The sequence below is a fragment of the Colletotrichum acutatum genome (assembly GCF_030867785.1).
Source record: "Colletotrichum acutatum strain CBS 112980 chromosome Unknown BDZ83scaffold_98, whole genome shotgun sequence".
Classification (NCBI taxonomy): Eukaryota; Fungi; Ascomycota; class Sordariomycetes; order Glomerellales; family Glomerellaceae; genus Colletotrichum; species Colletotrichum acutatum.
Window position 1 is genome coordinate 1 of NW_026849092.1, and position 14,197 is coordinate 14,197.

Consider the following 14,197-nt stretch of genomic DNA (forward strand, 5'->3'; position numbering starts at 1 on the left):
AAGTCAAGACGTTGCGGCCGATGGAAATGGAAATGTCAACATGTTGTGATCTGGCCAAATTACATACATTCGCTTGGCATTCTTCCTAGGTCAAAAACCGTTGAAAATCCTTCCCCTTCATCCAACAAAAGCCAGGGGTATGTTGCTGTAGCCATTCGAAATGAACCTTGAGACCACCTCCAAGCCGTCTTTAAGCCGTTGAGATGGCATGCCAAGACCAATGCGGACCCAGCCTGCGTATTCCTTCCCAAAGCAGGTTCCTGGAACCAAGAGGACCCCTTCCTCTTCATGAAGTACTTTGCATAAGGATAAATCGTCCACAAGTCTGCCACCTCGCGTAAATTTCATGAACCCCAAAGCCGCTCCTATCGGTGCCACCCAACTGCACACATCCGAATGATTGTCAATAAAGGCCTGCACGATGAGTTTATTTCGCTCTGCTTGCGAAATATTCTGCTGAACGATGGAAGCAGCGCGTTTGGAATCCAGCGCAAAATCTGCGACATGTTCGTCTAATTGACTCGTGGCGATAAGGCAATAAGCTCGAGCATTGACACAAAGGTCAATGATGTCTTGGCTTGCAGACGCAAGCCAGCCGATGCGAATTCCCGCAAGAGAATAGCTTTTTGACAATGCACTAGTCGCTATAGTATTTTCATAGCCTAGGGAGATGATAGAAGGCGGTGTTCCACTTTTGTTAGAAGAAGACGGGTAAAAAATTGGCCGGTAAATCTCGTCGCTGAACACAATGATAGAGTGTTTTCGAGCTATCTCGATGATTTTGCGCAGTGCCACCTCAGAGAGAACGGTGCCCAGAGGATTGAGAGGATTACTTCGGTGCAATGCCATATATTAGCGCGACTCTATGCCTCACTCAAATCGAGGGGAGCTCACTTGATGACTATCATTTTAGTATTCGATTTGATAAGTCCTTCCAGCTCATCAAACTCGAAGTTCCACTCATTTTGGGGGTTGGCCCTCCAGAAACTTATTTCCGCGCCCAACGAAGTAGGAACAGCTTGAAGCTGAGGATAGCCAGGAGAAGGGATGATGACATGATCTCCAGGTCCAATCAAAGCATAGAAGACGATGAAATTGGCAAGAGACCCGCTAGCGGTGGTCAACACGTTTCCAAAAGGCAAGTCCTCCGAATAGAGGCTTGCAATTTTGGATCGCAAGGAGGCGAGACCGGAGAAATCCGCGGGATAATCGAGAGGCTGGGATCGAAAAGAGGAGAGGAAATCGTCGCAGTTCTCTCGGCCGGGAATAGCTTCAAGATCCGAGATAGATGCCGGATGCGCTGAGGTATGAGCAAGGTTGTGGCGGGTTGACTTTGATCGCTCCGCGAGCCACTAAAATGAACACTGAGTACCGTTGCTTGCTATTGGAAAAACAAAGAGACCTACATGATCCACAGCGAAAAATTCGAGCTTCACCATAATTCTAATCTCCAATACTAGGAATGGGCGCAAAGAGAGGCGCAGGAAGAGGTGTAGGGCAAAGGTGACGTACAATCTCTAGAAGATAACTAATCAATTGTATCGGAGACAGAAGCTTAATGCAAGTGAACTGTTGTATATCTATTTATAGATAGTCCTTCCTAGGGTGATGTCGAGTGCCGTCTGCTTGCACATAGGGCGCGCCCTTCTTTACAGACCCGTGGAGCGCGCCCTTCGTAAGATCTATGGACCCCGTATATCGGCAAGGCGCTAAGATCGCACGCTTAGTGGGTTTCTTGACTAACCATTCGATGACCTGCGGGACATAAGCCAATCAGAAACGATTTTTTTCCAAGAAACTTCAATTCCCTATTACTTAGTACTCATGATTTGGCGCTTTTCAGCATGTCTGGAGCCGGGGGAAAAAAGGAAATTGGGCGGGAACCGGTTCTCAGGAAAGGTAGCCCTTAAATTGATTTAGATTTCATAGCTCTGCAGGAAAACAATTGTCATCTTTAAGAACACTTCGCTAAAGCCTCTTTTTCCAGAGCCGTCTATTAAAACGCCTCTCAACCGTGACAACCTACAATGCGGAGAGTTCTCGATTCAGCGGCAGATGCTATCGGCCGAACACCTCTCGTGCGCCTGGTTCGCATCATATCTTTTCTCAGCCTCGATGGGACTATTTGTTGCTGAACTTGACTATCTCAACCCTAGTGGTTCGAAAAGGGACCACATCGCGTTCGGCATCATAGAAGAAGCGGAGAGGTTGGGCACACTCAAGCCTGGACAGCCAATTGTCGAGCTCACAAGTGTCAGGACAGGCACTGGGCTCTCATTGGTGCGCGCCATCAAAGGCTACAGATTCATCGCTGTCATTTGCGAAGGAAATTCTGTTGAACGTGCTCGCATGATGGCCGCAACGGGCGCTGAGGTCGTGCTCGTTGACCAAATGCCCAGCTCGGTACCGGGACAGATTTCGGGACCTAATCCACAACTTGTGAAGAAAAGCAAAACAGATCGAAATTGAGCCCGAAGCGTTCCTTGCTGACCAGTTTACCCACGATGGAAATTGGTTGGCCCATTACGACGGAACCGGGACGGAGCTTTGGGAACAGACCGATGGCAATCTTGATGGGTTCGTTGATTACGTCGGCTCGGGAGGAGGCACGTGTGCTGGTGTGACAAAACGACTCAAGGCGTTGAACTCACCCGGCAAATGCTTCATTGTCGAACCTCACGGAGCAGCCGTCCTGGCTAATCAGTGTCCCTCAACCAGAGCGCCCTATTCAGGGAGCAGGCTATGTAATGCCTGACCTAATATATCTGTATAATGTCCCTGTAGACGGCTGCATTCAAGTCACTGGAGATCAGGCAAGGGAAGGCGCCAAGCTTTTGGCACGCAAGGAGGGAATATTTGGAGGGTTCTCCAGCGGCGCGAACTTAAGCGCGGCTATCAAGTTGCCCAAAGGGCCCGTGCAAGAGAAGACGTTTGCAATCAATGATTGCGACTCAGGTCTGAAGTGCCTGTCAACTGATCTTTGGGCTGAGATATCAAAGAAATGATGCACAGTTAGCTATTTTCGGCAAAATACACGGGACAATACTCAGTTAGGCAATTTTCGCCCGAGGAACATATTTTTACTAAGTCCGACGCCAGTCGTATGCTATTTTGTCCTCTTGTTCAATTGAGTCGATTTTAATATGATTATCGTTCTCGGTGATTGGCAAAGATGTCACGAAACAGGAATCGTATCATCACTCCACAGCCGCTCTGTCACAGATATATTGCCTCGTTTAAACGGCTCTGCTCACGCAATAGCTTTTTGGTAAGCACCTTAACCCGAGGCCGGTGCTGCCTGACTATCATAGACTGATTATCCAACACAGTGGTGTATCTCTTCTTTCCTGAAACTCAAGGCCAAACACTCGAAGAACGTAGTAAGTACACTATCCGATGGGCCCGTCATGGGCTTGCGAAAGGCAACAGTCAAGACTGGTGTGGACTTTCCCCTGTATAGGGTTATATACGGACAAAGATACTATTGAAACTATTGAGCCTATCTTTTATCATAAGGAGTGAAGGAAGAGCATGGCTTATGATTTCGATAAGGTCCTTTTAGGCATATATGGCGGGTGGCACGAAGTGGAAGTGATTATCCATCTTTGTGTAATATGTGAAGAACACATGTCAAGCCACAAGCTCGTGACAAGCTTATGGGCTAGTTGAGTCCTCGCTGGGTGACCCCGTGGATGTCTGGGAGGATGTGCCCAGAGCCGAATTCGCGGCAACCGCCATCCTGGCCAGATCGCCGCTTAATTAAGGTCTTGAGGAATTTCGAATATAAGGCGTCCAGGGCTGCCCTTGTTCTCTGCCGGGTGTCGACGAGATGCCATGGAATGCCCCAGCGTCAGCGGGTAAGATCGTCGCCCATCCTGCTGCAATACCTTAGTTTTTAACTCCTTTGAAGCCAGGACCTCGAAAACACTCCAGTGACACAACGCAGCCTATAGGTTGTATCGAATGAACGCAAAACAGCCGCAATAACCATCAGATCCATAGAACAGATCAAAAGGCCTCAGGCAAATCAAGATTTAGTCTCAACTTAGATAATACCGAGCGTTAAGGGAAGAATATGTATACTGAGCCACAGTATCAGGCACCAAAACTCGGCGTCTCCTTGTTTCTGAGGTTCACCCGGAGGAGATCAGAGTTTATAGGAGGGCCAGCCAAATGGAAAGGGAAGTCAAGGTGAAGGACCGGAACTCGGAGATGGTTGTCCAACAAGCCGCTCATAGCCGAGTAAAGAGAATTAGAATCAACCAATCAAGTTCAACTCCATGTATCCCTGTGGGGCATTCGTTGTTGGTCACGTCTTACTGGTCATGACAACCCACTTCAGTCGATTAAACCACCCCGCAAGTAGTCTGCTAAGCTAATTTCGAAAAGGTTCTTAACCTATCAACCGCTTACTTCCCTTGAGGATTCATCCGGGTTCGATTGAACCACTCGAAGTGGATGGACTAGCCTGTATAGTAAGCTGGATGAAGGGGAGAATTTCACTTTGTTGTCGCTTTATTGTGATAGCATGGTCTCGGGCGCAGAAACTGCGGGATTTACTTTAGGCTAGCAATCCACCATCTGCGATGTCACATCGTATGCGCCTGGGCAGGCCACAGTAAGAAAGAGATGCTACAAAAGTTTCCTCGGCGTAAGCGCTATAGGCACCCAAAAGGGCAGTTTATTGTAAACTTGCAGGCCAATGCCTCAAGGATTCATGCCAAGAAGCGGGCAGACTAGAGGCATGTCTTGGAAGAAACGACCTCACGAGCTCGTCCTATCCGTCGGGAACTTGCCGGACTACGCGCACAAATTGATGGTAGCTGAGAACAGTAATTGAGATATGCGATCCAGCAAGACAGATTTTGAGGGACCAAACTCAGGAAGGTGATGATAATTGCACGGCATGAAGAATCTCATGATCTGGTGCTTACACTCGATGCCGATGGGGGAAACGCCCGCGAGCTGTAAAGAAGGTTTCACTGAGGCGGTGGCGATGCCCTCACCTGTTGTCTAGATATGCATAGGATACTTTAGACTGGTGTCAGCTAGCAACTGGCGCCCCATCTGCAAGGTAGTAAGACGGCACAGGAAGGGCCACCGTATCGTGACGCCGGGCAGTCATCGGCAGCTCTTCCTCTTACTCAGGATGATAAAGCTCACAGTATCAACAACTTGGGAAAGAAGGGGTATAAAGCCAGGTTACTTCCTCCTCAATGATGGGTCTATTTTCTTCTTCTTCTTCACCATCAGCATCTCCTCTTTCAAACTTAGTAGTATCGTAAAAGACACCACCACCGCTCTCACTCAATATGTACTTCTCACCACTTCTCGTAGTCCTCGCAGCCACCGCGTCAGCCATCGACATCAGGGCCCACGTTGGCGATAACTGCGCTGGAGGCTCAGTCGCTTGTACCAACATCAACCCTAACGTGTGCTGCTCTTTCAGTAGCTCAGCAAGTAGCGGCAGATCGAGCATTGCTGTGGTTGCCGTATGTGAAAGCCTTTTGTTTTGCCATCAAAGCTCTCGGAACTAATGAATATCGATCTCAGATTCCGAGCAACTGGCGCATCCGCACTGAGGCATACACGGGCGGTGGTTGCTCATTCTTTGGGGGCCAGCGCGATTCTGGCGGTAGCACAACCGTCTGTCTGCCTTACACGACGCGTGGCGACCGCACGGGAGGGCAATACTGGTTTCTCAACCGCAAGCGCGCTGTAGACGAGTCGTGCTCCGTTGAGCAACCCGGTGCTGGGAAATGCGAGGCTGTGGTCAAACCTGATACCCTCGGCCTCGCAGACGGCACCGAGTATGACATCGTCGGCCTGACAAATGAGAAACTTCAGGAGTTGGTGAGCTGCCTTGCGCTCTATGAAAAGATAGCGATGTGCATGACACTTGGACGAGATGCTAACCTGCCTGATCCGCCTTCAGGAGAAGATTGCCGACAGTGGCGCCGGCGCTGACGCCGTGCCTGCGGAGTTCCAGACTCTGCGCAAGACTGAGACTTGAGGCTATACACGACCTTTACGACAGCAGGTATCGGAGAAGTGTGGACCAAACCAGAGCCAATTGGAAGCATTTCAGCGGCATTCGACCTTTCGTCGTTGTGCATCTAAATTCCGTCAAGTTAGCAATTTATGCCTGGCTAGCTCTACTGGGGGGGGGGGGGGGGACGTCGGATTTTGGTGAAAGATTGGTTTTTGTCTCAATTGTGATGGACTTATAATCAGAATGCTGTCCTGTTTGCCAGCGTAAGGTAGACCAGCATAAAAGGCAATATTTGCTATATTCATCCGGGTAAAGTAACAGGCTTACAAGAAATCAATTGGAATGTTCAGCTTTGGTAGTCGATCCCATACTCAATTCCGGCCGTAATTCATTCCAGAAAGGACTGGACATACACATTATAAACACGAAGAGTTGTGAAGATGGTCTACAAGGAGGTCATAAATTGTTCCTTTGACGAGTGTTTGAGCATCCTACTGGCACCGTATGCCACTTTCTTGTGTTACACTCTGTCTCCACAGGATACTGTTCAAGGAAGGGTGCGCCCGTTCCGACTTGACTCTACTATCTTGTCCTTCACATAAATGCCCTTGGGTACCTGAGTTCCGCGGCACTCAAAGGGCACGTCAGCAGAGCATAGCTGAGGTCATGCTATTCGCTGCTATCCGCCTCCAAAACCTCATTACCATGGATCATTCCAGCCTTCACGAGTTTATCATCCTTTCATTTCTCAGAAGGTCGCGCCCCCCGACGATTGGCGAAATCCAGATTCAGTTTCAAGTCAACGGAAAAAGTGCACGTCAAGGTCTTCGAGCCTTAGCAGATTACCATGGCGTTGTACTACATCCTAAGTCCGACGAAATCTGGATCTGCCATCCATTCTCAGCATCGCCTACGACTTGTGTCGTGTCCTCAGACAATCGTCAATGGCGGGGGAATTGCGCTTGGTGCTCGCTTGGCGTCATGCACCTGGCGGATGGAACTACAACCCTCACAACAAGGAATGGCGGGATCGGCGAAGCTATTTCGATTACGGCCAAAAACGGGCACCTGCAAGCTGCGGATTTTGTTGTGCGTTTCCCAGTTCCTATGAGGAAAGCATGGGACATTGTCATTTACACCTGTTCTGTGCAGCTCCATTTCCGAGACGAAACTCAGGTGGACGAATGGTGTGCTACAAGAGGAATTCCGAAAGGAGATGTCCGACCTCTGAAGCAAATTTGGGAATTTGCTAAAGAGTGGTATGGCCAACACGCCGATGCGAACTGGACAAAATGGTCTTTGTGCGATGCGACGAAAATCTTCCATCGCCACGGTTTAGACGGTCCAGTCTGGGACGTCGGGGAGACATCAGGCCGCTTCTGAAAAGAGAATTAAATGCAGTGCGATGGAAGCGGTGGTTGACAATGCACGACACTGTAGACTGTTGAGGATGCATCTTGATTGATAACAAAAAAAAACTCCACAAGACTGAATCGTCATGAATGTGTACTTTAATTGAGTTCAAGATCTTCCTTATAAGCATTGCGGGCCGAGCCTGTGACAGGTAAACTGTGTTAAACATCCGTGGAATTTGGCCAATGCAACTTCAGCTCGGTTCGCCCACGCACAGATCCTTTGGATTGCTTCGATACACTGGCGGCATGTCTCTTCCATACTGCAGCACGGACATTGTGCCATCGTCCTCGGTGAAAGCCCGAAAGCAGGTTGTTCCGACTTTACCGAGGGCATCGTTGCACATATGCTGACTTTTGAGGCATATCAATTAGTCAGTCACAATCGAAGAATGGTTCCGAGCTCCCCGCTACAGCTAAGGTCTCGGCACAGGGCCCCTGATCGGGAATATCTTCCATCGTGGGGTTCCCTGAAGAAGAACACAGGGGTCAGACTCAATTTCGTATCACGCACTTGTAAGCTCGTTCTGGTACCCAGCGCGGCCTTACGTACGGATATGGTATCGCGTCGAGTTGATCACCGTGAGAAAAGAACTTCAGGGGACCACAATGCTTACTTGATAGCCTTAGAACATAGAGGACAAGAGTTAGACTTATCTATAGTCGGCCACCCGACGAAGTGATGGAGCTTCCAACTTTTTACTTTTTACATGTTGCTCTCTACTCCTTCTTTAGGCTTCACTCCTTTACTGCCTACTTTCTGCCTCACTGTCTCTTATCTTACCCAACATGCTTTTCAAAGCCACATTCGTTCTCTCTCTCGCTTTCGCAGCAGACGCATTCGCCGTCAGGCGCGGGACCAATGATTGGTTTGCGCCTACTTCCGCCGACCGTAAGACTCGGGATCAGACGAACGTACTGTTTTGAGCTCCTGTTGACACTTCTCAGGTCGCAGCCCCTGTCCAATGGTGAACACTCTGGCCAACCACGGATACCTCCCTCGTAGCGGCTTGAATGTCTCTCTTGCAGACCTAATTACCGGCTTTACGGCAGCCGTTAATCTGGATCCTGCTGCTACCACTTTAGTCGGACAAAAGGCTCTGCTCACGTCCACGACTGGTAACAACGCGACATTCAACCTGGACGATCTCAATACCCATGGCAGTGAGTCAACTCGGACCTTGACATTGTATGCATGCCCTAAAGTCGGTGACAGTCATCGAACACGACGGTAGTCTGAGCCGTAACGACATTTACTTTGGCGACAACCACTCGTTCAATAAAAAGATTTGGGAATCGGTAGCGGTCGCCTTTACGAACACTAGCATCAGCATCCCAACAGCTGCCAAGGCGAGGGTTACGCGCTTGCAAGCCGCTGCTGCTGCTAATCCTGTCTTCAACTTGACGGCCGATGGTACTCAATTCAGCTTCATTGAGACAGCTCTCTATCTCTCTGTTTTCGGAAATCTAGAGGATGGCAATGCCAACACCGAATGGGTCAAGATCTTATTCAGTACGTCCAATCTTGCCTTCTCGTTGCCATGGTTCGTATGCTTACACAGAACCCTTAGCGCAAGAACGCCTGCCATTCCAGGAGGGATTCTCAAGGGCAAGCTCGCCAATCACTGCAGCAGGAATCCTGGGCTTAGTTGCTAAAGTCGCGGCTGCAAGTGTTTGATGTAATATTTCCAATCGCTGTAGCTTGTGGGCAACGCTACGACCTGCTGAAACGATGTGTGGAAACCTTTGCCCGTATATGTAGGCGTACCCAGAAAGCCGAATTCACATAAGCCCTTTACCTCAGTATTTGAATTTTACCACTCTGAATGGAAGATGTATCTCAAGGAAATGTTTTGATCGCTCAGTATACTTCGTGTATTTCTTTTGAATCGCTGGCTGTCTTCAAATGACCCTGCTCTGGGTTTTAGATTTTCGAGAGCCGTGGTATTAACACAATATGTTGGCTGGAGAAATTCGAAGCTTAGACGTGAAAAATCACCCCGTCACGGCAAGCTTTCCCTGAGAACTGTAGTCTCGTCACGTATTTCATAATGAAACGCTTATGCCTGGTTTATCTCGAGGGATTCTTGCAGCAGGTCGGGGGCCTCCCATGTTAGATGCAGCAGTAGGATTTCGTCCATAGCTTTGATTGAAATATCTAGCCAATCAAACATCGACCGATTATGTATTTAAATAACACGATAGTTTACAGAACACAACAATGCGAGTGATTGCGTACATGGCATTGAACCCTATGTGGCTTTAATCTTTTCTCAAGAGAAAGAGAATTGGGGGACAGCATGAACACAACCAGAACGTGACTCACTAGGGGTCCAACATCAGCCATCAAAACGTCATGCTGCCACGATTTGTTGAGTAGACACGTTGACACCAGCAAGGATGATGCCTCAATGCCCGTGATCTACCTAATTCGTGTCCGCTACAGAGGCTCATGATTCAACAGGTTTCTTGAGATGTATTCCCACCTACCCAGGTATGTGAAGAAAATCGACCCGCCAGTGTTCATGCGCATGTGATCAAAGCCAGAGTTCTGCATGTTTCTAATTTGCATGTGGCCTAGGCCATGCTTTGATTTGGAGTATTTCACTCACTGCAATTTATCATGTGTGCATGTGCTCCATACGGTTCGGTTTCTCGTCTCCGCCAACACAAACCACCATGTGACGGAGAACCAGCCATCCGACCGAGGGACTAATGTTATTAGTGATAGTTCCTCTGATTTTGAGATGAAAGGTCCCCAAAAGCTTTTTCTGGTTGCTCTGGTCTAGGCTACGTGCGGGCGTGCCTACGTACACGAAACATCCTTCATCGCGGCTCATGTGCTTTGACTACGACAGTGTTCCATAACGCTCAGCTCGCACATAGACGAGTCAAAGAGATTCTCACATCGAATGATGCCGGCCTTCGATAGCCTCGGCTTTTGAGCGACACAGCTTGGATGTGATGCTGTCGCATGGCTTCGCATAGCCACACTGAGCCTCGGGACCATATGAAACACATATAGTTGTTCCAGCCATCAAGATGTTAACCCTGGCCCAAGCGCAATGCAGCTTGAATCAGGTGTCAAAGGGGAGATCCTGTCAATACTACATAGGGGTCTGACGTGTTGTCCGAGCTAATTTCAATGTGGGGGTTGAAACACGTGAATGTGTAAGTGCCGAGGACCATCATCAGATGAAACTATATATATCGGGTTTGTAGATCCCCTACCTCATTGTACCTAATAAATCAGATCGACACGCATTGCTATCACCTTCGAGGCGTCTTTCAGTCACAATCTTTCAGTATGTCGTCTACTCTCACAGCAACTACGTCGAGCCAAAGTCAGACTCTCAGGATCGAAAGCAAAGATCCTATGAAGTCAACCTGGCGTCGCAGCGACAAACGTTCGTGGAAGATCGGCCACTGGATTATAGAGCGTCTAGGACTCTATCACGATGAGCTTGACCGAACTGCGCCTGTTCATTCCAAGGCTGAATCAGTGCCCTATGTCCCGCACTGGCAATTCCATCGATGGATACTTCTACACGCAACAATACCTCTCCTATTTCATCAAAGTTTTGTATCCTTGACTGGGTATAACGTTCACCCGGTAGCGGCCTTCGTCTTTTACAGTGTCGCGATCAAGGCTGTCGCCATCCACCAAATCAATATCATGCGCGGTCTTGGCCAACGCTACGGATTTCTCGATGGCGATAAGCACGAACGTGACGGAGTCCCCGACAAAAGTGTCAAAACAGTACTGGAGTCACTCATATCGACCGCCACATTTCGATCGATGATGGCTGTGATTCTCTCATATCGTTCGAACGAGGCTCCGACCACAATAAATTGGATGCTTCTTCCCTTCGAGATTGGTCTTTACGGTGTTGTTTTGGACTTCTGGTTCTATTGGTATCACCGACTTATGCATGAGGTCGACTCGTTGTGGAAGTATCACAAGACGCACCACCTTACAAAACACCCGAACCCTCTTCTTACGCTCTTTGCGGACAGTGAGCAGGAGTTCTGGGACATTGCCGGTATCCCTTTCTTGACGTGGGCGACACTCAAGCTCATAGGGCTACCGATGGGCTTTTACGAATGGTGGTTCTGCCAGGAATACGTCATTTTTACAGAATTGACGGGACATAGCGGGCTGCGTCTCTATGCTACGACCCCGACACCTTTCGCATGGCCGCTTCAGTTCTTCAACTGCGAGTTGGTGCTTGAGGATCATGATCTCCATCATCGGAAAGGCTGGAAAACTAGCGGCAACTACGGCAAGCACACTCGATTGTGGGATCGTATTTTCGGAACGTGCATGGACAGAATCGAGTGCACTGCTGATTCTGCAGATTACACGAATACAGCTGTCATTCCACTGTTGTAAGCACAAAGGCAGCCTCTCCGGGAACTTGGCGGATTTCTGATCCCATAGTGATGAGATAACTCAAATCCATCACGGGTTTGGGACGAGAGCGTCGCTGGGTAGAAATATCAAACGGCTTAGGAAGTAATGACGTTTTGTCACGCAGCTAGGAATGCGATGTATGATTATAGTACCTTTGCCAGAGAGCCAGAGCATTCAAATAGAGACCAATTATATTTTACGCTGTAGTTCTTGTGCTTATCCGTACTAACTTGAAGCTAACAAACAGCGAGTTTCTCTCACGTGATAAGTATAATGTGCCGTGGAAACAGGTACAGATCTTCATGGTTGCGACTGAGCGTATCAATCAGGCGAATGTGCCAACGCGCAAGACAACCAACAGGATTTTCTACTCTCCGACGGCCTACCCTACCAAAGTATCAGGGGACCTACGGGTTAAATGGGCGTGAGGCTGTGATACTTTTCTCCAAATGAAGACAACTTATCATATCCCTGTTGGTTGCGCCCTGACTCAGTGCCCGCCCTCCACCCTTCAAGCAGCCCTCTACCCTTCAAGCAGCCCTCTGCAGCAAGACGTCTTCAAAACAACCCAATGCAGCTATCTCGCTCCACGAACAACCTACTTACCGTTCAAGATATTTAGATCCTTCAACTACATTGGTCGGTTCGTAGTTCACGTTCACCGCAAGCCACTTAGTGTACTCATTCAGCCTTCTGTGAAATCAGATTTGGGGTGATTACATGCGCAATATTGGCTGGGGGCCGTGCTTCCGACCCAAGATGAAGGCATTATAATATACCTTCGTAAAATCCTTAACATGCGTGATAGGGAGGAGTTTGTTTCCCGCTATGCGGCAAAATTGAATTCGTTTAGAGTTCGGATCTCGAGTGAATTGACGCCAAGCCGTTCTTGCTTTCGGGATCACCGGGCAATGGTAACTTTCGGCGGTGGCCAGAGCATGATAACTAGAGGCATTCGGAAATTGTAGGCCCCACCCCAGCCCGTAAACGTGAAAGTTAAGACTGGCATGCAGAGTGCGACATCATAGTATAAGAACCTCGAGACAATGCGCTCGCAGTTGGAAGCTATTTTTCGTACCATCCGCAATCCGTCAATCGTTCATTTCCATTACGCTTTACATTTCTCACCCTAAAATAATATTCAAAATGCGTGCCTTCACCGTCGCTGCTGCCCTTCTCATCGCTGGAGCCCAGGCTGCTCCTGCTCTTGAGAGCCGCCAAGTTGTTTACGGATGGTAAGGAGCCCAATCTCCGGAGACCCATGTAACCGAGCTGATTCGAGATCTGAAGTTACTTCTCCGGCGATGGTATCAACAACCAGTACGTCAGCGTTGGCCACGACATTGATGTTACCGATGCAAGCGGTAACACCCGTAACCTTGACTGCGGCACGACCTCCCAGCAGCTTGTTCCCAACGTCTTCGCCAAATGCACTGTGGATAAGAAGCAGCCCGCCGGTATCACCGCCAATGAGTCCGACAAGAAGTAAGCAAAGCAGCCACCGTAGCGAGGCCACGCAACTAATGAAACCCTTCCCAGCGCTATCAACTGCCCTGTTTCTAAGAGCAAGGCGGACTGCTAAACTTCTCAATATCAAATGCCAATCTAAGTGCTGGTAGAGATATAATCTTAATGAGTCTTCAAATGTCGAATTGTGGTCTACAGACATCGGCGTTGTTTTCAAGCCATGTGGACCCAAGCTCGACACACGCCAATCACCAACTATGGGTAGCGTCAGACCAGTAATAAATACTTTGAATACTTTGAACTCCCACGGCACCAAGTTGTCACATCGCGGGTCTAGTCGCAGCAGGGTGATCTAGCATGAATTCCAGTGGAGCTCGTGCGTGTGGTCTTAATCTGCTAGGGCTTGAGGTTGCCTTGAAGGTTCATGGAGGCGCATTTCCTCTCTTTCAGATATGAAAGGGCTAAAGTTACTCTGGTTATAGCCGCCGTCGCTTTGTGGGGTTTGTATGGTTTAGGGCATCCTCCTCAAATATTAACAATGGTTAAGCCTGCTTTGAGGTATGACCCTGACAGCAAGAATTTTGTGTAAGTACGGAAATCGATGAATTTGCGAAATTCAGTGTAGCAAGATGGTAGTCTTTGGCAATGCAGATGGTAGTCTTTGGCAATGCATATAGTAGCTGCATGGCCTCGCTTAGTAAACCCCATGCAAGATTGAATGTCACCATGATTGACTTGGTCTAATGAAGCCTGCCCTAGGAGCTTTGTTTGGAGACCTGCAAAATTTACAGATATCTCTGCAACCCCTACTTTGCCCTTACATCAATTAGTGGAATGGCTCCTTGACCTAAGAAGAACACACCGCCTCCTGTGTTCTTTTGGAACGCGAGCCCCTTCCCAAACGGAAACAAT

General features: G+C 48.7%; 7 protein-coding genes across 7 annotated transcripts; 6 read left to right on the plus strand and 1 right to left on the minus strand.

The window, feature by feature from the left end:
- Positions 1 to 1,621, minus strand: BDZ83DRAFT_632374 (aminotransferase). Its single transcript, XM_060508965.1, has 3 exons — positions 1,407 to 1,621; positions 895 to 1,352; positions 1 to 832 (listed from the first exon to the last, which is right to left on the minus strand). Exons 1-3 carry the CDS (start codon positions 1,437 to 1,439, stop codon positions 118 to 120), a joined length of 1,206 nt encoding a protein of 401 aa, XP_060361333.1. The 5' UTR covers positions 1,440 to 1,621; the 3' UTR covers positions 1 to 117.
- A 494-nt stretch (positions 1,622 to 2,115) lies between these two features.
- Positions 2,116 to 3,005, plus strand: BDZ83DRAFT_722202 (tryptophan synthase beta subunit-like PLP-dependent enzyme; the record flags this gene model as incomplete). Its single annotated transcript, XM_060512450.1, is given in 3 exon segments — positions 2,116 to 2,439; positions 2,459 to 2,689; positions 2,721 to 3,005. The coding sequence occupies 3 exon segments, from the start codon at positions 2,116 to 2,118 to the stop codon at positions 3,003 to 3,005; spliced, it is 840 nt and encodes a 279-aa protein (XP_060361334.1).
- A 2,297-nt stretch (positions 3,006 to 5,302) lies between these two features.
- BDZ83DRAFT_678246 (uncharacterized protein) lies at positions 5,303 to 6,149 on the plus strand. Its single transcript, XM_060511177.1, has 3 exons — positions 5,303 to 5,492; positions 5,554 to 5,853; positions 5,936 to 6,149. Exons 1-3 carry the CDS (start codon positions 5,313 to 5,315, stop codon positions 6,011 to 6,013), a joined length of 558 nt encoding a protein of 185 aa, XP_060361335.1. The 5' UTR covers positions 5,303 to 5,312; the 3' UTR covers positions 6,014 to 6,149.
- A 548-nt stretch (positions 6,150 to 6,697) lies between these two features.
- BDZ83DRAFT_585610 (putative transmembrane protein) lies at positions 6,698 to 7,375 on the plus strand (the record flags this gene model as incomplete). Its single annotated transcript, XM_060505862.1, has 1 exon — positions 6,698 to 7,375. The coding sequence occupies one exon, from the start codon at positions 6,698 to 6,700 to the stop codon at positions 7,373 to 7,375; it is 678 nt and encodes a 225-aa protein (XP_060361336.1).
- A 506-nt stretch (positions 7,376 to 7,881) lies between these two features.
- BDZ83DRAFT_678248 (Chloroperoxidase) lies at positions 7,882 to 9,403 on the plus strand. The gene is made up of 4 exons (XM_060511178.1): positions 7,882 to 8,296; positions 8,353 to 8,568; positions 8,621 to 8,917; positions 8,976 to 9,403. The coding sequence occupies exons 1-4, from the start codon at positions 8,194 to 8,196 to the stop codon at positions 9,080 to 9,082; spliced, it is 723 nt and encodes a 240-aa protein (XP_060361337.1). The 5' UTR covers positions 7,882 to 8,193; the 3' UTR covers positions 9,083 to 9,403.
- A 1,270-nt stretch (positions 9,404 to 10,673) lies between these two features.
- BDZ83DRAFT_743407 (fatty acid hydroxylase) lies at positions 10,674 to 11,986 on the plus strand. The gene has a single exon (XM_060513140.1). It carries the CDS (start codon positions 10,712 to 10,714, stop codon positions 11,795 to 11,797), a length of 1,086 nt encoding a protein of 361 aa, XP_060361338.1. The 5' UTR covers positions 10,674 to 10,711; the 3' UTR covers positions 11,798 to 11,986.
- Positions 11,987 to 12,882: 896 nt separating this feature from the next.
- BDZ83DRAFT_465995 (uncharacterized protein) lies at positions 12,883 to 13,598 on the plus strand. Its single transcript, XM_060503254.1, has 3 exons — positions 12,883 to 13,053; positions 13,109 to 13,303; positions 13,358 to 13,598. Exons 1-3 carry the CDS (start codon positions 12,965 to 12,967, stop codon positions 13,398 to 13,400), a joined length of 327 nt encoding a protein of 108 aa, XP_060361339.1. The 5' UTR covers positions 12,883 to 12,964; the 3' UTR covers positions 13,401 to 13,598.
- The last annotated feature ends 599 nt before the right edge of the window (positions 13,599 to 14,197 follow it).

What these genes read in the sequence shown, in the direction of transcription:
- BDZ83DRAFT_743407 (XM_060513140.1), top strand. Translation starts at nt 10,712, where the DNA reads ATGTCGTCTACTCTCACAGCAACTACGTCGAGCCAAAGTCAGACTCTC.
- BDZ83DRAFT_632374 (XM_060508965.1), bottom strand. Translation starts at nt 1,439, where the DNA reads ATGGTGAAGCTCGAATTTTTCGCTGTGGATCAT. An exon ending in AATTTTTCGCTGTGGATCAT is followed by an intron (nt 1,353 to 1,406) that starts GTAGGTCTCTTT and finishes TGTTCATTTTAG; the next exon opens with TGGCTCGCGGAGCGATCAAA. An exon ending in ACTAAAATGATAGTCATCAA is followed by an intron (nt 833 to 894) that starts GTGAGCTCCCCT and finishes ATTGCACCGAAG; the next exon opens with TAATCCTCTCAATCCTCTGG.
- BDZ83DRAFT_678248 (XM_060511178.1), top strand. Translation starts at nt 8,194, where the DNA reads ATGCTTTTCAAAGCCACATTCGTTCTCTCTCTCGCTTTCGCAGCAGAC. An exon ending in TGCGCCTACTTCCGCCGACC is followed by an intron (nt 8,297 to 8,352) that starts GTAAGACTCGGG and finishes GACACTTCTCAG; the next exon opens with GTCGCAGCCCCTGTCCAATG. An exon ending in ATGGGTCAAGATCTTATTCA is followed by an intron (nt 8,918 to 8,975) that starts GTACGTCCAATC and finishes CAGAACCCTTAG; the next exon opens with CGCAAGAACGCCTGCCATTC.
- BDZ83DRAFT_678246 (XM_060511177.1), top strand. Translation starts at nt 5,313, where the DNA reads ATGTACTTCTCACCACTTCTCGTAGTCCTCGCAGCCACCGCGTCAGCC. An exon ending in CGAGCATTGCTGTGGTTGCC is followed by an intron (nt 5,493 to 5,553) that starts GTATGTGAAAGC and finishes TATCGATCTCAG; the next exon opens with ATTCCGAGCAACTGGCGCAT. An exon ending in ATGAGAAACTTCAGGAGTTG is followed by an intron (nt 5,854 to 5,935) that starts GTGAGCTGCCTT and finishes ATCCGCCTTCAG; the next exon opens with GAGAAGATTGCCGACAGTGG.
- BDZ83DRAFT_465995 (XM_060503254.1), top strand. Translation starts at nt 12,965, where the DNA reads ATGCGTGCCTTCACCGTCGCTGCTGCCCTTCTCATCGCTGGAGCCCAG. An exon ending in CGCCAAGTTGTTTACGGATG is followed by an intron (nt 13,054 to 13,108) that starts GTAAGGAGCCCA and finishes CGAGATCTGAAG; the next exon opens with TTACTTCTCCGGCGATGGTA. An exon ending in GCCAATGAGTCCGACAAGAA is followed by an intron (nt 13,304 to 13,357) that starts GTAAGCAAAGCA and finishes AACCCTTCCCAG; the next exon opens with CGCTATCAACTGCCCTGTTT.